Source organism: Hylaeus anthracinus, unplaced genomic scaffold (assembly GCF_026225885.1).
Source record: "Hylaeus anthracinus isolate JK02 unplaced genomic scaffold, UHH_iyHylAnth1.0_haploid 12002, whole genome shotgun sequence".
Taxonomy (NCBI): domain Eukaryota; kingdom Metazoa; phylum Arthropoda; class Insecta; order Hymenoptera; family Colletidae; genus Hylaeus; species Hylaeus anthracinus.
This window is the reverse complement of record NW_026534349.1, coordinates 7,536,436-7,558,124: the sequence shown is the minus strand read 5'-3', so window position 1 is coordinate 7,558,124 and position 21,689 is coordinate 7,536,436. Positions and strand designations below refer to the sequence as shown.

At 38.8% G+C, this 21,689-nt stretch overlaps 1 protein-coding gene across 1 annotated transcript in view; it reads right to left on the bottom strand.

Moving 5' to 3' along the window:
• LOC128891637 (acetylcholinesterase) overlaps positions 1-21,689 on the bottom strand; it is a 116,875-nt gene that overhangs the window by 23,520 nt on the left and 71,666 nt on the right. Inside the window, exon 3 of the mRNA XM_054151282.1 lies at positions 1,112-1,264. Coding sequence (XP_054007257.1) covers positions 1,112-1,264 — 153 coding nt within the window. The remainder of the gene's footprint in view (positions 1-1,111; positions 1,265-21,689) is intronic.

Below are 21,689 nucleotides of genomic sequence, written 5' to 3'. Positions count from 1 at the left end.
GTGAGCCAGATTCAGTAGTGAAAGTCAGTCGTAGGTCAGCCACATTATTATTAGATGATTATTATTGGAATGCGAATGTTTATGCGTTTATGGCAAGTCGAAGTATAGGAATGTGTTTGAGAATGTGCATGAGAATCTATTAAATATTAATAATATACATTGTAATGTTTGGAAAATAAAACATACTTTTATTAAAATTGCAAATCTTTTTCTGCATCTCTAAGAATATGAATTTGCTTATCAATATTTTTCAAACGCAATTTATGCATAATTTCGATTTTTGTTTCCTAATTAGCTTACACTGCTATCAAAATAAACATTTTATGTCATCTTGGTCATTATTAATACGTTTCACGTGCAATTTATGCACGACTTCGATTATTTTTAATTAGATTTACACCGCCATAAAAATAAACGGTTCAAATATCTATCCATCTACCTACGTTGTCCATTTCTACTGATTAAAAAAGGAACGTCAAGAATGACCTTATGGAAGCGAAGAAATGCTACAAAGTTATTACATTTTCGCCGTTTCGTCCATCCTTCTCGAAGAGAGGAGGCCGTAATTCCATTGTTCCTCACGGCTAAGCCTTTTTGTGGGACATCTCGGTTCCGACGGAGGATCTTCAGCCCTCCTTCGAGTTTATCACGGAATTTCTCGATATATATTCCCGTGGTGAAGTTATAAAAGCAAGTATATACGGTCCGCTCACGGGAGCTCTTGAACTTTCATCGCCTCCTTAGCCCGCGAGGACATTAGAGTTCCACAATTTATGTAACGCACGAGTGGGACATTACAAGCCCCGTGGACGACGAAATATCCAACCTCTGAGCCGAGGCTTGAACGTAGAATAAATATCGTCCCGTTTTCACTCTGGTGTTTCTATCCGTTTCTTTCACAGGGTATAGATAAGGGGGTCGAGAGTTTGTCGCGTGTAACATTTTCTCATTCGACTTTTTCTATTTTGTTACTCGACCCTTGGTATATAAAATCATGTGTTACGGATTTTATATCAAGTCAAACCTCATGTTAATTACTTTGGCTGTATGAAATCATGTGTTGCAGTTTATGCGATGAATTAAATCGTTACTAAACGTTCGATTCTATTACCTGGGTGAAGAAATAGTAGTACACTTTCATTCCGCGATCAGCGAACAGTTGAGCAAAGTGAATCGACGGGCAGATGAAGAAGTAGTCGCCTACTATGTCTGCAATCATTTTCTGATTCAGGTAGCCATCATTCACGTGCTCCCAGTCCGTGTACTGAAACAAACAATAATATTCTTAATTAGTACAGTGTTGGGTTTCGAAATTCGGTAAAACTTGGACAAATATAATTGGAACATTTGCTTGAGAACCTGGAATGTTGGATTACGTTGACAAGTAGAAGGAATAATTACGAATGTAATTTCATTCGTTATAATGGTGATCAGATTGATCTCAAGATTCAAGCAACGAAATGAAGTTGATATGAAATTTAATAAGATTCTTGTTTTAACAAGTGTTCGTATATTTTTGATACGGTATAAAAATCGGCTTTTAGCTGTAGTAACGTAAATTCATTCCACATGGAAATATAACAGGTGTTCAGTGTTTCCTGGTACGTTGAATACCGTAATATAATTGGTGTGATGAAAAACCAATAAATTATAAATCGTATAATTTTGATGGGCAGTGTATACGATACGCATGAAAAGTACAAGCGTAACGAGTTAATCCTGGAGAAAATCGTGGGAGAGACTGTATGGCGAAACAATTTCTGTGCTTGAAGGTAAGCCGAAAGCTTGTTACTTGAGAAAATTGGAAGGCTTCAAAGGCAGGATTTCGTCGACGTACCTGTTGCAGAGAGTGCGTTTCACCGGGCGAGACAAAAAGTGGTAGCGGAACGGGAACCGGAAGCGCGTGACAAGTTAAAGAGAGGTCCATTATTCAGAGTTGTACGAGCAACGGGAAACTTGGGCTTTCGTGAAAACGTTGCCTCGACGAGACAGGCGACCTGGATTCTCGAACGGCAGTTAACTTCCGATTAATTAGCCCCGCTGCTAATTAACGTAGCTGTCGATCGATGAACTTTCTCGATCAGAGGCAGCTCTGACTTCTCGCGCCGGGAGTCTCAGGTATTCGACGTTTTCACGCTTTCGTTCGGCTTTGTTCATTTTCAGGGGAACTGGAAACCTTCTTGCGCCGCGGAATCTGAAGACAGCCTTGAATTTCGTGTTACTGAACCGTTTAATATCCGAATTGCTGAAGACAGCTTTGGATTCCGTGCCACTGAAGTGTTTCGCACTTGAATTGCTGGAGAATTTTGCGGTGGAATAAATATACAAACGCGACATCTACCGTCTTGAATAATCACTTTACCTTTAATGATAAATTAATGGCGACGAAAAGATAATTTTTGTATTTTTACAGCGGTCAACGAAATTATTAGTAGTCACAGAAGGAAACAGCAACATGAAAGATAAAAGGCTTTTCCATGCTTTTTGTTTGACACTGCGACTACCAAGTAAGTTAATTGGATTTATATGAATACGTTAAAATTCTTTTTGAAATTCCTTAATTATTAACAATGCTCATTCATTCGTCATTCATTTTAAAAATTAAAATTGATATTACCCCATGTCGACAATTAATTGTCTGACTATGTTTCTGTACGTATCACTAAGAAATTTAAATATGCATTTTTCTTCGCAAATTAAGTTAGGAATGATTACAAATTACATGGTTCCAAAGTTACACTGTTTCATATCTGGGATTGAACACTTTACTGACCACACCAACAGTAGCTTCTGACATTAGTGGCGATATTTCTTCAAATCTAGTCATTTCTTTATTGCTATTGTATCTTACAAACTATGAATCGTCAACCCCTAAAACCGAGTACTATAAACTTAATTCTTTATTATCTATCACTGTGTAAGAGCTAATCGATAAGTCAGCGTCATCATCGCGAATAATTTTACATTAACAGTTGACACTGTGTCAAGTCATAGCGTTCCAATTAGAACAGAGAATTTCCTTGGCCAAAGGCTGTAGAGCGACAGCATCGTGTTTGCTTCGAACGTCTTCCAGTGCGTTAGGTCACGATTAGGAAGATGTTTAGATTAGTCGAAACTCTGGCTGACATGGACTCTCAGAAACGAACGGATCAGAGTTAAATTGATGAATCGAGGCGCCAGAGCGTGCAGAGTGAGGCAACTTTGATTGCTGAAAGATTACTTTGTGGAGCGCAAGCCGGGAAGTTTAATGAAATGAAACTGCTGAGCGGAGGAACGCTTTTCCTCGGTCGTTTCGAGCCACTGGTCACAGCCTTCGCGTGTAATTAGTTGACCGCGGCAAGGGGCGTCCCGTGTAATTTAAATATTACTGCGAAATTTACCTACTTCTGTCTAATTCAAATATTCACCAGCTAAACATCTCGGAAATTAGGAACTTTAGAATTAGTGTAGGTATACCTTATTATTATTAGACTATATCAGACTGTACTACATATTATGGATTTATTTTATACATAATGTATGTCGAATATATTCTACAATTATATAAGTTACTTCATTTTGCATAAGTACACATACCTTTTGATTACATTTAGCATGTGTTTATTATATTAGCTTAAATTATCATAAATTAATCAAATCCGCAGTCTATTTATAACATATACTATTCCATAATGTAGAATGCTATATTATATCTAATATTCACTATACTGTGCAATTTTACATTTTAATTAGATTGAGGATATTATGCATTTATAATACAAAAAAAATACATAAAATATCCGTAATGTACGTTGAGTATGTTCTACAATTTCTATAATAATATTGTTACTTCATTTTGTATAAGTGCACATACATCCCTTTTGATTAACATGTATTTGTTATATTCGCTTGCGTCATAAATGCATAAAATCAACAGGCTAACTTATTACTTTTAATCTTAGAATTCATTACTCTAGCTCATTACTCTGGGTACGCTAACCCAGATTTACCTCGGGCCTAACTCAAACCTGACACGTGAAAAAAATGAATTTAATAATCATTGAACATTAACATAATTTTTTAAGGTAACAGTTGAGTCGCAACCCGTGGTTTCTTTTGCTACTTTGTCCTTCGCGATGAGTAGAACACGACGCGATCAAAAAAAACTTTGACCTTCAAAAAGTCGGTCAACGTAACTTTTGCCTCCATTTTCTTTGATAGATCTCCACCGATCCGAAGGTTTGGAATCGCGATAGTCGTGACACATTATTTTGGAACACTCTGTATAACATAAAAAGCTCCTGGTCCACGAATCGTCACGGCAGCCAGCACAATGCGTGCTCCTCCCATTCGAAGGAGCACAATTCGTCGTTTGTGAACGGCGCACATTGTAAAATGAATACCATCGCGATTACCATATCAGCTACGCCAGCCCCGGACGTCGATTAATACAGATGCAAATGTATCGCGTTCCCACTATCATTTTCCAAACGATCGCGGCAACCTCGCCTACGCTGCGGTTAATGAAGCCCGCGAATAGACCTAACCCGCACCGACGTGTCTCCAATTTTCTCGTGTACTCGCGGCTTGTGCGTGTGTCGAACAATTTTCAGGCGTAGACAGGGTGAAATTAACGGTTTTGCGCGGCGGTACGGTAATATGATACCGCTGCCTGGCCCATGGAAATTCTGGTTCAAGGCTTTAATCAAACTTCCAGCCCAGTGTCTTCTCCAGGGGATACGTAATTTGCCAAGTGTAACTAGCGTGTTCTTACCGGCGCGCCGGCGCCGCACTGTGGTTTCGTACCCCAAAAACATCGCTAAAACTGGGCAATTTTCAAATTTCCATCACGAATGACATACGAGGGTCTTTTCGAATACATTGCACGGGTTCGTTAAAGAAACTTAATCACTTTGAAATTCGGTAAGTCCTAAACCTTGAACGATCCAAAACTCGATTTTCTTAAAATATAATCGCTCTGAAATTCGATCGACCTGAAACATGGACGACTCAAATACGATCGTTTCAAAATTCAATAGCTATGAAACTGAATCGCCTGAAATTTGGCCCGCCGGAAACTTAAACAACCCGAAACTCGATTTTCTCTTAAAATACAATTGCTTTGAAATTCGATCGAGCTGAAATATAAACGACTTAGATTTCGATTTTCCCAAAATACAACCCCTTCGAAATTTTATCACTCTGGAATTCAATCACGTTGAGGCTTAACATTATTAACAATAAGAATAAAAGAGTCTTTGTACGCAGCGCTGTTTTTCGCTGTAACAATGAAAACCTCGTAAGAAACTGTCGCTAATAACCAAAGGTTGATATGACGATAAATATGTAATAAAAAAAAAAAAATAAAAAAATAGCAGTATTCGAAAATGCAATAACTTCCATCAACGATTTTCCTGTCCTACGTGCAATAAATAATGAGAGTCGCGAAGAAGAGTAATCGAAAGCGCTCGACCTTGTTGAGAAATGTCCATTTGCGCATACATCGGACAATCATCGTTCTATTAATTAAATTACGAAATCTTTGAAGCACTGTACAAATAAATGACTCACAGTGTTGTTTATCGACGAGACAATTTCGCAAAGCGAAGTTTTTAATTAAAGTATTCCTCTTCGAGGTGAGAATTTGGGGCGAAATTTTCCAACTAAATTTTAATCAGAAATTGGGACTCTGTTCTCGTAATCGCGAGGCTGCCTTCCAAAGAGCAGCCAGAGCTGAATTCTGAGTGGCACGTAAGATAGAATAATGGCCAGTACGCGTGCTCAGTGTCCCTGGAAAATCCCATCGGAGTGGAACGAGTGGCCAAAAGTAGTTAGAATGGTTAACGTTAGGCCAGTGTTTCCCAACTTCCCTCTTCATATGACTCAATTGGCATTTAGCTTGGAATATCGTGCTGTAATGGAGGTCACAGCTGAATAATTTTTCGTGACTGAGGAAGTGTCGATAAAAGTCAGGACTTGGTTCATCCTGAAAGTATTTAATGGAACTAGTGAATCGAACAGTAAGTATTAGGCGTAGAAATTAATTTTGTCTATCTCTTACGTATCGTTGAAACTACGTTATCGATTCAAGGATTGAAATGTCTCCCTGATTAAATTGGACACTATTTTTCTATCGTGTAATTTTCAGACAATCGTCTCTGATAGTTTCGACGAATGCTATATATCGATCGTCCTCGCAGAACGTTACGCAGCGACGGGTACACCGGTTTTATTAATTAAATTACATAGTCGTTTGAAGTATTGTTCAAATAAACGACGCGCGGCGCGGTCTGTTGACGAAACAACTTTCCGACGTGAAGTTTATAACTAAAATTTTCCTCGTCGAACGGCGAATTTTCAACAAAATCTGCAAACTGAATTTTAATCAGAAATTGTGGCAACGTTTCCGTGATCATGGGCTAGATTTTGTGGAGCAATCAGAGGTGAATTTCGACTGGTATGTAAGATAGAACAATGGGGAGTACGCCTATTATCGTGTCGCTAGAAAATCTCATCAGAGTGGAACGAGCGGTCAAGAGCGAAATAGTTAGGACGGGTTAGGTCGCCTCAGTGATTCTCAATTTTTTGTGTATTATTATCTGTATGTTTATTATTATTTCCAAAGTTTGTGTAGGTTGCATACTTTTGTTCACGCTTATTGTGTTGTGTCTACATACGTATATACAGGGTGTCCCAAAAATGTTGAAAGTCTTTGAAAAGGGTGGTTCGGGGGTTGATTTGAAACACCTTTTTCGTTAGCGAAAATATCGTTAGCGAGGCTTCGTTAAGGCGATATTAACAGAAAACCCCGTGGAATTCGAGCGCGGCCGCCGATCGCGTAGCCTATGCTACTGTGGCAGTTTAGCACGAGCCTATTCTACTGCGGCTGTCTAGCGCGTAGCATACTCGCGCTCTGATTGCTCGGGGTTTTCTGTTAATATCTTTTTAACGAAGTCTCGGACAACAGTTTCGCTAAGGAAAAACTTGTTTCAAATCACCCACCGAACCACCCCTTTTAAGGACAATTTCCAACATTTCTGAGGCATCCTGTATAATTGCAAATGGGATCATCAGGAATGCATATGCAACTAAATGTAAATTTAAGGATTTCAGCATAATATTTCCGTACAACAATCGTGTGTAAAATCGTATTACGTTAGCTAAAAGACGATCAAACACTCGGAAAATCCTCTGGAGTTTGTTCGTCCGCCATAACGAAAATGTCATCGAGCCCAAAGGGTTAATGGAGTATACCCCGAGATTACGAGAGCGATAATACCGGGAATAAATTCGTAACCAGCGTAATATTAATGAATCATCGTAATAAAGCGGTCCCCGTCGCGCTCGAATAAACGTCCTTCTGAAAACCGAATTTGTCGTCGTCATAAACGGAATGGGGACAAACTGATTCACCTAGAAAAGCAGCTTGTGATTAAAGGAATACGTAATCGCATGAAGAGTCATTAGTGTGGCCGTTTTAATTCCGTAAATTTATTCCCTTCGGAGATTAAGCTTCAAGGAGACTCTCGAACGTGCAATTGGAGGCAATGCGACGTTTGAATTTTTCAAAACAGACACAGAGAGTGAGAGAGACTGCAGGGGCGGCTCGATACCATCTGAAAGAGGCGCATATTTGAGAATTTTTTTGGAAACACAGAACATTTTTTGTTGATAAGTTCAAGGGTGTTCGAAAGAACGTTTCTTAGTGTATACATCGCAATTTTTGGTATTTAAAAATATCTTAAATTAACCTAAAAAAATTCACAAATATGTTTTAAGTTTGATGCCAGCAGTCTTTCTTCTTTTAAGGGAGCACAATATTGTATAATTTCTTTACTTAGTGCATGATAATTAAAAAATTTGTCGATATACGTTCAATTGATATTTGAATTGATATACTTTATATTAAAAGAATTCCCAAATATCATCTAGTTTTTTAAAGGATGTTATATTAAGGAGACTCGTTAATTTCCTGTTCCTACGCGTGCCGCGTTAAATTATCCGCGGCAGCTTTGATCTCGAGGATTCGAGAGCGCCAAGTACACCGGCACCCTCCTTAGTTCTATGTTAAACCTTGAGCTTTCTCAGGAATCCAGCTAAGGCTGCTTTGTGTTTCGACGCGAGCCACTCCGTTTCCACGAGCAAAACGATCGTTTGCGATGCTCTAAACCCTCTCGTTGGCCTTGTTCCGAGGAGCTTCTTAATGGTAATATGGCTTGCATAATGGCAGCAAAACCCGGGCGAAACACCTTCGCTAGAAACATCCCCGCTGGGTTTGTCGATTTTCAATTGTCGGCACGGTCTTTGAAATAATAAACGACTGTACAGCTGCTACTTCCGTCGTTTTATCTGTTGAATTATTTAAGAGTAACTTGCATAGTAGTACAAATTACACGTCGTCAGGGGCGTTTCTATGCTTCCTTATACCACCGGTGGATATTATTTAATCAATCTTTATTTCAGTAATTATTTAAAGCAAAATTCATTGAAATAACTGTTAACGAGCTTTCGAATTTTTATATCATTCGAGAATAAGGCTTCGTTAGGATCAATTCATATTCAAATAAATGTCGATTCGAATAATTATTTGAATACAAATTTATTCGAATATTTGTTAACGAATGCACGGATATATCCGAATAAATTTTAATTCAAACAAGCATTTAGATAAAAATTTAGTCGATGAAAATTAAAAAGATAATAGAATATAATTCAAATGTTAGACTGACGTATATACATATAATATGAAAATATATCAAATAAAATATAATAATATACTATGATATACAAAAATTCTGGTTGTCAAAATGATATTTTCTGCAATTTTTCCAACCGCTTTCGTGATCAATTAAAATGTCCACACTTCAAGAAGTCACGAATTTAAATTGTTGAGTGGTAAAGTGTTAAAAGTCTACTTTTCATTGATATGTCTGGGAAACAAAGTAAGTTATCAGTAATAACGAAAGCGTCGACGAATTGAAATCTTTCCCGATTGGAGCTTGAGCGAAATCACGCGAAAATGGAAACCGGGAAAAATAAGGGAAAATGGAGAAAAATCAACGCTCTAGTTAACGAGAAACAAGACGAAAAATCGATTGGCTTCCGTTAAGGAATGTATCCGAAGGCAACAAATTGTGCTAAAGGAAAAATAAAACTCGTGAATCAACAGAAAAGCACCATGAAAAAAATACAGACGGAAAATATCGGGTACGTTTTCCGCGTATGGTTTATGTTTCTTGATGTCACTATTTTAACTTTCTAAGACACACGACTCGAAAAAAAAAAATATAATTCAAGCTATATAGAAATGCAGTATCGATAATTCGCCAATGTCTTTTGACTTGTATACACGATCGCAAACTTTAACTCTTGATCAATTAATGTCCCACAATTTTCATAATCTTAATGAAACACATAGATTGCTTAGACATTTGATTTCACAACTATATGTACTTGGAATGTATGATTAAAAGAAGATGGAAAAGTTTTGCAGGTTTTTCTATAGAAATAAATAGCAAGTTTACCTTGAAAAGAATTAATTTCCACACGTCTAGTACTTTCTTTTCACTTTCCTTCCTAACGCGAGAACTTTTCTAACGACGGAAGCATCCCCCCTTCCCGAAGCTTAGGTTGCTAATTTCACGGTAATATTAAGTAAAGTTTATTTGATCTGGCCGCGTGACCCGGTTTCTTGTCGTTGATCGCAGTGCGCGGTTAATCTGATTCTCGATCGAGCCTATAATTACACGTGACAGGCAATTTTCATGTGTTGAACCGCTCTTAAGTACTATAAGCCGTGGTTTAAATTCAGCCACACGGTTAGCTTATCGACTTAACTCCCCGTGGAAACATTTTGCGGCTTGGCTGACTTCCTTTCGCGCCCCCCGACGCTGGAATGTGTTCACAACGAATTTGCATTCGCCGCTTGTTTTTTCACGGATACAGATTGAACGACAGAAAAAACAAAAACCGAGGTAAACCGATCTTAAATTAGATTCGGGTGAAATTGAGTTAGGTAGGCGGAATTAACACGGACAGATTGTTTTTTCCTCGACGCGTCGCGACGTAAGGAATATCACTTGAAAGCGGGGAATACTGTAATTAGCGATAATACTAAGAATAAAGATGTGTTCGTGCTCATTTTCATGGGAAAAAAGTAACCGATGCAGTAGTAACACTGTCACGAGAACGAGGACAGAGACTTAAGGTCTGAGTCGCATGGTCTGAGTCAGAGTCTCAGAATGAGAGTGAGCGTCAGAGTCACTTCACGATTTTTTACAACGAGTAATATAATAATTCCTCCGAAGTGCTCAGTTACCAAAATGATCGACAGATGACGGATAAGTCATAAATTGCGCATCGCGAATCGCTAATGAAGCGACAGGTTTCATTGATCGTCCAGAATGGCTGCGATTACCACGATTGGAGGAACAACGAAGCCAAGAGTAAAATTGGACCGAAACGTCATGTTTTGTATTTCAGTCGAACGAACCGGAAGTATGGCGTTAATAATTTCGCGAACAATCGCTCGAAATTTGCGTCACGCTGTCCCGCGCTGTTCTATTCGCGATTTCATCGTTGATTGGACACGATTTACGACGGGTATCGCTAATTATACAAACGTGATATCCGCGTTGATCCAGAAGATGAGCGTCATTCCGCGATAATAGAGCGCTGGCGGGCCGTTAAAATGCGTCGCGAAATGGGAGCGGGGAAAAAATATGGCAGCGGCGCCGCGGTGTGCGCGCGCGCGTACGTCCAATTAAATTGATGGATGTACAGTACGCGAACGCGACGTACACCTCTGCACATGATTAACCTCCTTATGGCCGCTGCACGCACCTGCACACATGGGTGTAGAGTATGGCTTGACGAGGGTGTCGAAAGTGCTCCTAAATCAAATTCGATTTGCGATACTCGGTAATTTATCATAAAACGGAAACTAATACATGGAAAGTTCGTAAATAAATATAATTCCAATAAGTTAATGAAATTAGTTAATGTACTAGATCGAATTTTCAAACTCGATTTTCTCGAAAACGAAGCGTCGAACAAAAAAAAATGTTATCCCTTTTTGACTCATTTTTGCATGTAGTGTCACCCCTGCGCACACCCTGTATAGTCAACCACTGTATCGTACAATTAACAGTCTGGTAAAAAGTTATTTATTGTATATATAAATATGTATCGATATAATTGATTACCTCACCTGACCTTACTTGACGTTTCACGCACAGAATGACCAAAGAGTTTCTTCGTAAAAGAAAGAAGAAACTGTACTTTGCTAGTGCACACGAGAAAAAATCTCATTACAGAATAATGGAAGCCATTAAACTATATAAAATTTTTCCCTGCGGTTTTCGCTGGTCCAATTACTACGCTAACCCTGTAGTGGTATACTTGCATAAGAACCATTGTAAGCATACAGGAAACTCCCTGTATATTATACGTGTTATACGCCGAAAATTCTCGTGTAACACGACTCCCTTTTTTAACCGTATTATTTGGACGTCTTCCGTACTTGACCTTGTTCGTTACTAAATTATGTTTAACGTATACATCCCTGGCTTCTTAAAAATGTTTTTGTTACAAATATTATAGTTAAAGACGTTTTAGATTTGTAGATCTTAGATTTAGTTAGAAATGTTTCAATTCCTGTTTGATCTTAATTACTTACATCCACATCCCTTATATTATCTTAGCGTAGTTTTATTTATCTTCATATCCCTAATTTCACGGAAAATATGAAAAACAACAAAATTGTCGGTGCTACCCTTCTTTCCCTTATGTCTTATAAGTCTTTTACCGTGTACAGACGGTGAAACATTTCAATTTGAGCAAAATTCGTACCGTCATCGTCCTCCGACAGTACTTTCAACGCGTATTGTAAGAGGAATGCTTTATTCCTTATGTAAGGAAGAAGTTTCGAGGATCAATGGCTCCTATGGAAGGCGTCTGCTGGCAAGATATCAAAGGGAAACCTAATCGAGGATTGATCTGCATAAATCCATTGTAGCCAATTCATCGACATAGGCGCCACGAAGAAAGGTATTCCAGGTTCGTCTCTTCGAATCGTGAGTTCCTCTTCGATTCTGTCTCACTTCCGGGTGCATGTTCTCGACCGCGCATGCGCTCCGCGACGCCGAGGCGTCGAGGGCAGAATTCTTCGCGAATATCAACGAAAGATCGGAATTGGCTATTAAAAGTTTGCGATAACTTTTCGAACCCGGATAGACGAGGGAGCGCCTCGGAGGGAGTACGTGTTTCAAGTATATCCAGTGTGTCAGAAGTAGGTATCTAACTACCCAGCGCGAGCACAAATTCTCCAACTTCGATGTTACGTTTCTCACATTCGATATGCGTTATCCGAGGTAATCGTTGCCTTCTTAAACTTGTCGAACAGTGTCTTAACCCTTTTAATGCGCCAGAATCCTTTAGTGGTTTCATATCTGCTTGCAAAAATTTATGACTACCAATCCTCGTATATATTACACACATTTGTAATGACCATCAGTCTGTATCATAGGTTATATCGTATAATATGTAGATGACCATCTGGCTATGGCGTAGGTTATATCATAGATACATAGGTACAAATGTATTTGTTTAAAGCAGAGTTATAAATAATTGGATCTAGAGACACAGAATTAATGTCTACACCTAATATCAATAAAACAAATAAAACACATAAGCATATAAAATAAAATATAAAATAGCAAACATGAAAATAATGTATAAATGATATTATTGTAATTTTCGAAGAGCATTTCGAAGACGATTCTCGTTGAACTTAACGTGTCGTATTATCAGAATTCCACTATACTTTGAATTCGCTTCATTGGTAGTTTTAATTTTAAATCGAAAGCACAGAATAATTCAATTTTCATTATTCATTGCCTGTGTCAATAATTTTGTATCCCACGGAATTTATGAACCACTTGCGTTAAAAGAAAAAAGAAACGGAAAAACGAGAGCATCGCCAGGTTTCTACAAAATCCGAGTCCTCGGTATCTCATTCAGGCGGAATTCAGCCTCTTTCACACCCAAGTTCCGGCAGTGACGTTTTACCGCTCTCTTGTTCCGCAGACGTTATTCTTCGTTTGTTGTTTCGGGCGTTATTTCGAGTTCGAAACAAGCGTGCCGTGAAACAAAAGAAGCCTGAGACAGAGGCAAAGGAAGCCTCCAACCATGAGGACGCGACGTTGCCAGAGATGATTTTTCGGCGACATTTCCCTCGAAACAAAGGACCAGCCTCGAATCGAATCGCGGCTGGGAAGAACGGCGATAAATCCTCCGTGGAACTTTTGTTTAAATAATCCGTCCCTTCGGGGATGCGCCAGGACGATCCTCGACGGATATCGCCAAGAAGCTGGAGGAGTCCTGTCGGTCTGTGGCCGGTCGAGATGAAAAGGTTCGACTTTTTCTATTTGGGCGTCTGTGTTCTTTCTTCGCTCGACCTAGTTGAAGAGAAAGGCCTGGGCCGCTTCTTGAACCACTCTGTCCTCGCTGTTGTGTTTAGCGTATCCGTTTCTCTCGGAAATATAGGTCGCCGTGTGTTCCTCGCGGATTAAAAATAATAACGTTCTTTGGCCGTGAGCTTGGATCTATCGGAAGTGGGTGTTGAAAAGTCGAGTAGACTTTACGATAGGTCATTGTGCTGTAGTTTTTATTAAACAATGAAGCGAGTGGTTTTATTAATTATTACAGTATTTGTTTTTATTGAATATCTCACTCAGGAACGCTATTACAAAATTTAAATACATATCTTGTTCTTATTTTTTCATAAGGAACCATCTCGTGCCCGATATTACATGTTATTCGGCCGCACCCTGTATAATTATTTATTATTTTGTATAACATTTTTATAGGCAAAAATTCTTTTTCAGGTAATTTAAAATTTTAGTATGTCAACTGTTTATCCTCCTCGAAAGTAAATTTGAAAATATTAATTGACTTTTCAGCCCGTCATATTGTCGTAACTGCTTCAACGCGTGCTGACGCGCGTTACGTCCGCGAGTGTTTCACCTGACCAGCTGTGTTTACTGGTAATTTACGACACGGTCGTAAACGACAAGCGCAGCGAATCGATACCACCTCCTCGTGCACCGTGATTATCTTGTTTCGTACTCAGTGCTTGCCTTCAATCGAGATACAAAGAAACCTTCCTTATTGAAATAAAAATAAACGTTGATCTTAACTGGTTACACCTAAAAACACTTAAAAATAGAGATTCACTTGAGAATGTTTCTCTATCGATATCACTGAAATCATTAAACGAGTTGTTACTAACATTTTCAAAAACCTGACACTCAAAGTTTCACGGAATATAAAATTAAACTTTAGAAATTTTTCAATGGAACTTTCAGGAATCGTTGCTGAAAATATAAACTTTGAAATGTCGCTAACAGTGATTTAATGAAATTAATTATACAGGCGAACAAAATTGTCGAATAAACCTCCATTTTTAGCTTTGTCAAGTATATCGAAACCCTTATTGCCATACTTTGGTTGGTTTCCGGCATTCTCTCAACTTCTTTCTGGTATACCTCACCGTTCCACAGCTATTCCGTAGAAAGGAGTAATATTCAATTCCTGCAAGGGTGGATTTCACTCACAATCAGTTACACCGTCTGGCACCAACGAAAAATGTTTTCGTGTTATCATATTTTCTGAAATTCCGAATATTCCAATTCCCCTTGAGAGTTCTCTTCGTCCACCGCAGTACAGTGTACCATTTTACGAGACTAGCTTTAGTTTATTCCAAACTCGAAACTTACCGCACTGCCATCATTTTAGCTCCTGTAATAAATAAAATTAAGGCGAACACCCTTAACACAACTTGTTGTAAAGTTCTTTCAAGTAATAAATTTATATTTAACGAGTTATGTCTCGAATATAATTAAAAGTGCATGGCTATAGTGAATATCAGTGAAGTTTAATGAATCGAATGAACTTCATTTCGAGCGTCAATATCCTTCGATGCACGTCGAGTCACTTGTTCGCGCACGAACGCGTCCGCCTAGTGCGTAGCCTATACTACTACGGCCGTCTAGCGTATAGCCTACGCACCGCGGCCGACTAATGCGTAGCCTATACTACTGCTGGCGTTCCACCGGAATACTCGCGTTTTGATTGTTCGGGATTTTCTGTTAATATCTCCTTAACGAAGCCTCGGACAACATTTTCACTAAGGAAAAAGTTGTTTCAAATCACCTCCCGAACCCTTTCAAGGTGTTGCAACATTTTCGAGACACCCTGTATGCACGTTCTGTAATAGCTTACGTTTATAAGCGCGCTCACTCTATTTTAATTGTTCACTTCTCTATCATGTTGTAACTAACTTTCATTATATTTTTAAATTGTTCTTTATTCCAGTGCCTGAGTTCCGTTATTTTCCTTTTAATCTAAAGACGGTTCAACAATTTCAACAGCTAAAGCTGAATTGCCAGAGTAGCACTCTTCTTTTGAATCTTTTATAATACTCGATCATCGTGAAATATTGCGGCGAACTTGGACAATTATCAAGCAGTCATAAAGGGGGAATATTAAAGAGCCCCGGAGTGCGCGATAAAATGTAAGAAGTTAGGGGGATTACACGGTTCAGTGTCGGAGGCTCCAGGTGAGACGCGCCTAAAAATATGAGGGGCATAAATAAATTAGAAATGAAATATCGCGAGAATATGGACAACCACGGAGTACTCATAAAGCGGAATATTAAGACCGTTGGGGTGCGCGATGAAACGGAAGTCGTCGAGGCGAAGATGGTAGGGGTAGTGATAGGGGCGAGACTGGGTCGGTTTCTCGCGATTTAAGGGGTGGCCACTTATCGAGGCTCCCGCGTAACCGCGGAGCTTGATGTACTGGCTCGATAACCGAGGACCATTAATATCAAGTAGGAAACGCGACCAGCACATCCCACATGCCATCTGGTTTTCCGTGTAACAGTCACCAACACGTGTGCGACCCATTCTTTCCACTTACACGCGGCTGCAACCCCCGTCGACCACCCTCTGGTATAGCGGAATAAATTAAAGTCTTGGAGCGGCTGAAGTCACTTTTTCATTTTACGTTATTTTAAGGATACTGTTTTAATATTTTTAAATCGTACATTTATTTTGTTATTTCTTTCGCTTGTCCGAATTTATGTAAATTCTAATATTGTCTGATTCGTCAGTTTCTTGCATCGATGAACTTACTGCGCTTGGTAGGTTTATAGAGTCAACGATGTCGCTATAGTATTTTTCACGGACGCGCGTATTAATCACGAGTGGACAGTTCCGAGTAATCTGTATATGCGATGTCTTTCTCAAGAAATATCGAAGAACGTGCTCCGAGAACAGGCTGGAAATATTCCGGAAGCGTCACAGACCGCGCAAGGTTTCCGCTTCCGTAGCATTCCGAATGAAAAACAGCGACGATACGAGATCCTCCTTTTCTCCTCTACCAACCCCACGCGCTCTCGTTACTCTGGAAATGTCCTCTCGAGATCTTGAAAAAAATATACCCTCGGGTTCCATGTTGTCGTATGTTGCCTTTAATAATAAAAATGTTTGTTTCATTAAACAGCAGCAATTCGAAATAAGAGAAAGAAAAAAGAAAAATTCGACGATGTTTAGCTTTATAAAGAAGTAGTTTGTTTTGTAGTGCGAGTGGTGATTTGGTACCCAAAAAAATTGACCACACTTTAATGTTCTCCTTTCGGAACAGAGGGAACCAATTGTTTTTCCGATTGAGCAGCATAATCAGCGGAAGCTAACCTTCGATGACCTAACGTACACCGTTACTCGCTAGAATTGGCGAGCGAGGAACATTTCCAAGCGTATATTGCTATCTGGATAATACTACCGTCGGTTTTCCAGTGGCGGAGAAAGAGATTGGAAAGGCTTTTCCACAGGTGGCACGACACAGATAGCAGAGATCGCGGCAAAGATGAAAGGGAACGCCGAAAATTGATTTCCGACAAGGTGGCCGCATTTACATAGCTCCAGCCAACTCCCCTCGGCCAACAGCCACGTACACCAACGTCGGTTCTTTCTTCCTCGAGGGAAACTACCAACCCCTATCCTGGTGCATTCGAGTCGAGCGCGATTTGCATTCCCGCGGGTCTGACTTTTGTCAGACACTTTCACGTGCCGATGCACCGAAAATGTTTCGAGACAGCCAAAAATTCCAACGACGGACGTCAGAGCAGACGTCATCGCTCGCCCCTGTTCGTTTCCTACTTTCCTCTTTTATCGTCCGTTGCCACGGAATGATATGCAGACGTCAGAAAGTGTTGCGCGGAAGAAGACGTTAATAAAATAAGTCGACTGGAATATGAATATTAATATCAACATTCTTAGATTTGTAAGTACACATTAGGGTGGTTATTATTTTAATGATTTTTTAAATCTATGTTGCGCACCCCCTGAATACCTTACAAATACATACGACAAAATTCCTGCAAAATTTCAACTCTCAATTTGAACGCTAACACGTGCCCCAAATCAGAAGTTTCAAATGAAAGTTCGTAATAATAGGTACAAGTTCTAAAAATTTTAAATTTTTACATCAATCATTTCCTTACCTCGTAAATATGAAAATATTTTCTCTACTTTAAATATTTTTGCAATACTATCTTAAAAGTATTCAATTTCAAGAGTTTATGTCGAGTACTTTGACTGCAAAAAAATCACGAATATTGCCTCGATACTTTAAAAAAAAAAAAAAAAAAAAAAAAACAGTGGCTCTGGTGAAATGATTGCTTGAAAATTCCTACGGATGCGAGGATTTTCGATTGAATTTCGCAAGAACGGTTGCGCGTATTATGCAAAAGAAATGGGGGATAAGATTTTCATTTGCTGAACGAAATGAACCGCTCGTTTCTCGTGGCGCAAAGTTCCAGATAGTTTCGGGACGTAAAAGACGATGCGGGTGGTCTTTCATGCGCGTTATCTCGACACAAAGCAGGCACGAAAGCGGAAGAGAAGGCCGCGTGTTCGCTGTGGGATGGTTGCATAATTAAAAAGCAACGTCTAACCACGGTGCTAGAAAGCGTGGCGAAGGCCTGAAGATGTTCCTGGCACTCCCTTTCTGTCAAACAATTGGTCAATTTTATTTTCGAACACCGAATATGTTAGAAAATTACCGTTGTTAGAAAAATTCATATGTCATTGATATGCCAGAAAACTGCGCCATTATTGAACGAATACAAATTTCTGATACGTTATTGCCATCTTTTATACTGGAAAACTGAATTTCACTTTCAAATAACGAATGAGCACAAATTTTATATTCATCTTTATGAATGACTAATTTAATCGTATAGAAACGCTAATTTGCTTGTATATTCGTTTTTGACATTCTCGGTGCAAGATAATAGGGCAGTTTTATTTTCGAATAACGAATGCGAATTTCAAATTCACCAAAAAATTTAGCAGTTTTATCCTCGAATAATGAATATGTAAATACATATTTCAGATTCGTTATTAGCATCCCTTATAGCAGAAAATTGAGCAATTTCATTTTCGAATAATAAATGCAAATTTCAATCCGGTTCTCATTATTTTTCTATCAGTTTAAAGACTTCTTTAAACTAACGTCCAGACGAGCGAGGCAGTAGGTAGTTTACGAATGAATCGAACATTTTTATTTGTAGTTCACAAATAAAATTTGCTCGATTCTGCTTTCTGCACACGTTCGAAGCGTACCCGTACGTCACGAAGTCAAACGAATCCTGTGACTTTGGATTTTCGAATCGGTCACCGTTGAACTTTCAACGTTGATTTAGGTCTAATCGACTATTTGATTTTCTAGTACAACGATAGAGAGCTAGTGACCTTCTGAACCCCTCATTGTAGCCTTGTATATTTTATACTCGATCAATTATGTGTTTTTCTACGTTTCTAAAATTTTTCAATTATCGTATAAGATTACGTTAAACAAATATTTTTATAAAATTGATGGATCCTTTGTTTTGCTCCCCAAACCAGTTGCGCCTGTGGCGGGCTTTTAAGTAATAAATTTATATTTAACCACGCCACGACCTCGTTACGGGACTGGTTAAAATAATACAACGCTAAATAAATTTCAACGATTAGGTAACATTTTGATTGCCTGTGTGGGGCATGCCGGCGATCATGTCAATATAAACACGTTTTAATTGAAACTTAACCAAATTGCAGGATTGCTCCGACCGATATTCAATCATGAGCCCAACAAACACGCTAACAGTGCCACTGATTTAATCATAACGCTAAGAAGGTCGAAAGAAACATTTCCGAGTACAAATTATCTTGCTCAATGACGTTTTAATTCAGCTATTAGCTACCGAAAATGAATAGTTAACAATTTCCAGCCCCTCCGAGCGGGTAATAAATTTCAAACGAACCCGGAACCTCCAATGCGCAGCAACTGTGTGCCGCAGCTTCTGTTCTGCATTTAATTATCGCTAATTTAGGCCATACCCTCCCACCAGGAAGTTTCGATAGTCTACACATTTACAGGAAGTGCTTCGATATACTGTGTGACCCTTAATTACCTCGACCGTTACATTTTAATTACATCGCATCGTTGATTTTGAATAGTTTCGAGGAAACCTTTGCTTTTTCAATTTTCCATTCGCAAAAAATCGATACGATTCAACATTTTGGAATGTCAGCTTCAAGATAGAAGAAGAGTTTTAAAAAATACTTCAAAGTGGAGTTGCGACAAACACAAATAGGGGGAGTTAAACTGCGGCATCAGCTTCGAAATAAAGAAATATTTCAACGAAGAAAACAAATGCTTAAAATCGGAATTACATCAAACACAAATAGAGATAATTAAATTGCAGCATTATCCTGAAAATAAGTAACCAGTTCAATGAAGAAAAAAGAATGCTCGAAAATTGAAATGATTGGGAAAACAAATAGAGTGTGAATAAAGTTGCAGCACCTCGTGGATTCGTTTCGTCGAATCCAGGCTCTGTCGTTGGCTAGAGAAGACAATATCGGGTGACGTCAAAATTAATTATTAATTCGTGTTCTGAAAGACGCTGAGGTGGCGCGAGAGGGATGGCAGGGTAGCTTGAAAAATTCAGCGAGCACGGTGCAGCGGGGATGTTGGCGATCGATCTTGGCTAAAAGTTTCAGGGGCTGCATGGATATTCGCAAACGCGTGTTCATAATTACCGACCTAGATCCGCGATAACTCTAGTTTTAGGGTTAATTATAAATGTTCCGCGGTCTTATCTTGGTCTCTGCGTCGACGAAGCGAGTCGCTGACGCTACACTCGATAGCATCGCATAGTAATACACCACAGTTGACTGAATGGATGTTTTCAACTAATTTGTTAATGAAAAAAAAAGTTAAAGAAAACGTTCGTATTATGTGCTCCTAATTTTTATTAAAATTCTAATTTCTAAGGTTTTATATAGAATTTACCTAATTAATGGTATAGACTGCCGTTTAAACGAGCGTGGACACTTTCTTAATTATAATAATTATCTAAGGAAGGTAAAAATTCATTAATAAATTTCACTGAATTCTATGTATTTTATTTTATAGAAGAATCAAAATTATTTGACCAATAATTCATTAAATATCTCGCGTTGATTTTATTGATATTTAGATCTGTCAATTTTATACAGAGTTAACCAAATCCAATTAAATACATTTTATTGTATCTTAGGTACTACTAATCGTTACTACAATAACCATGGAAGCACATACCATATGATATAATGCTTAAAAATACTTTGTTGAATGTAACCACGATATAAGTACAAATTTGCTGGCAACTACTGCGTATATCGAGGGATGAGTACAACCATCTCAGAACAACAATTTCACCCTAAATGATCGAGCGAAAAAAAAATATTTGTCAACATGAAACGAACGTGTCAACGAATTCCTTAATTCTGGAAGTGTGGAAAAACATCGAGGGCTACCGGTAACCCAGACCTAAGCCATAAATAACCCTCTTTGTGAGTGTTTTAAAAGCTATCGGTAGCATTCCACTTTGAAGCGGTGCGAGTAAATAATTTTAAAGCGCCCTTCAAAATTCCGCGAAGCAAAAACACACGTGCTCGCGTCTAAGTGGAATGAAATTGATACAGATTTGATATTCACGAAATGAAATATATTTGCAAAATTTCGCAATTACAGTTTTCACAAATCGATAACGTAAATATTCTCTTCCAATAAACCTTCTGATTTTTTATATTAAAAAATTCAGATAGATTCAGATAGGTTCTTGCACTAATAAGTAGTCCGTACAAAGGCCTAGTTTTCAACGTGACCTAAAATCAACCGTTCCGATTAAAAGCTCTCAATTTGTCCAGATCCGAAGAAATGCACGCTCGAATATATGAATATTTATACATATCTGAATATATTCAGTCGGCTGGTTTCTCCATTGTTTATGATCGCGAATGGGAGAAAGGATTGCGTTAGAGGATGGATACCGGCCGCAAACAAGCGTGCATACATATTTACGCGGACTGCATCCGATTCTCCAGACAACATCGGAAACGTCGTTTCTACGGATTTCGCATTTATGGAACGTGCGAAGACAAATATTTGCATATGCATGATCGGCCACGCTGCGACGGATCCGAGTGCTGGAAAAGTAAGTCACAAAGGAGCTCGAAACAGAGGCGAAGTATCGATTCAAAGGAAGCGGGAAATTCTTGACTACAATGGGGGCAAACGAGTATTTATGGAACGCGAAAATCGCGTACAAAATTCAA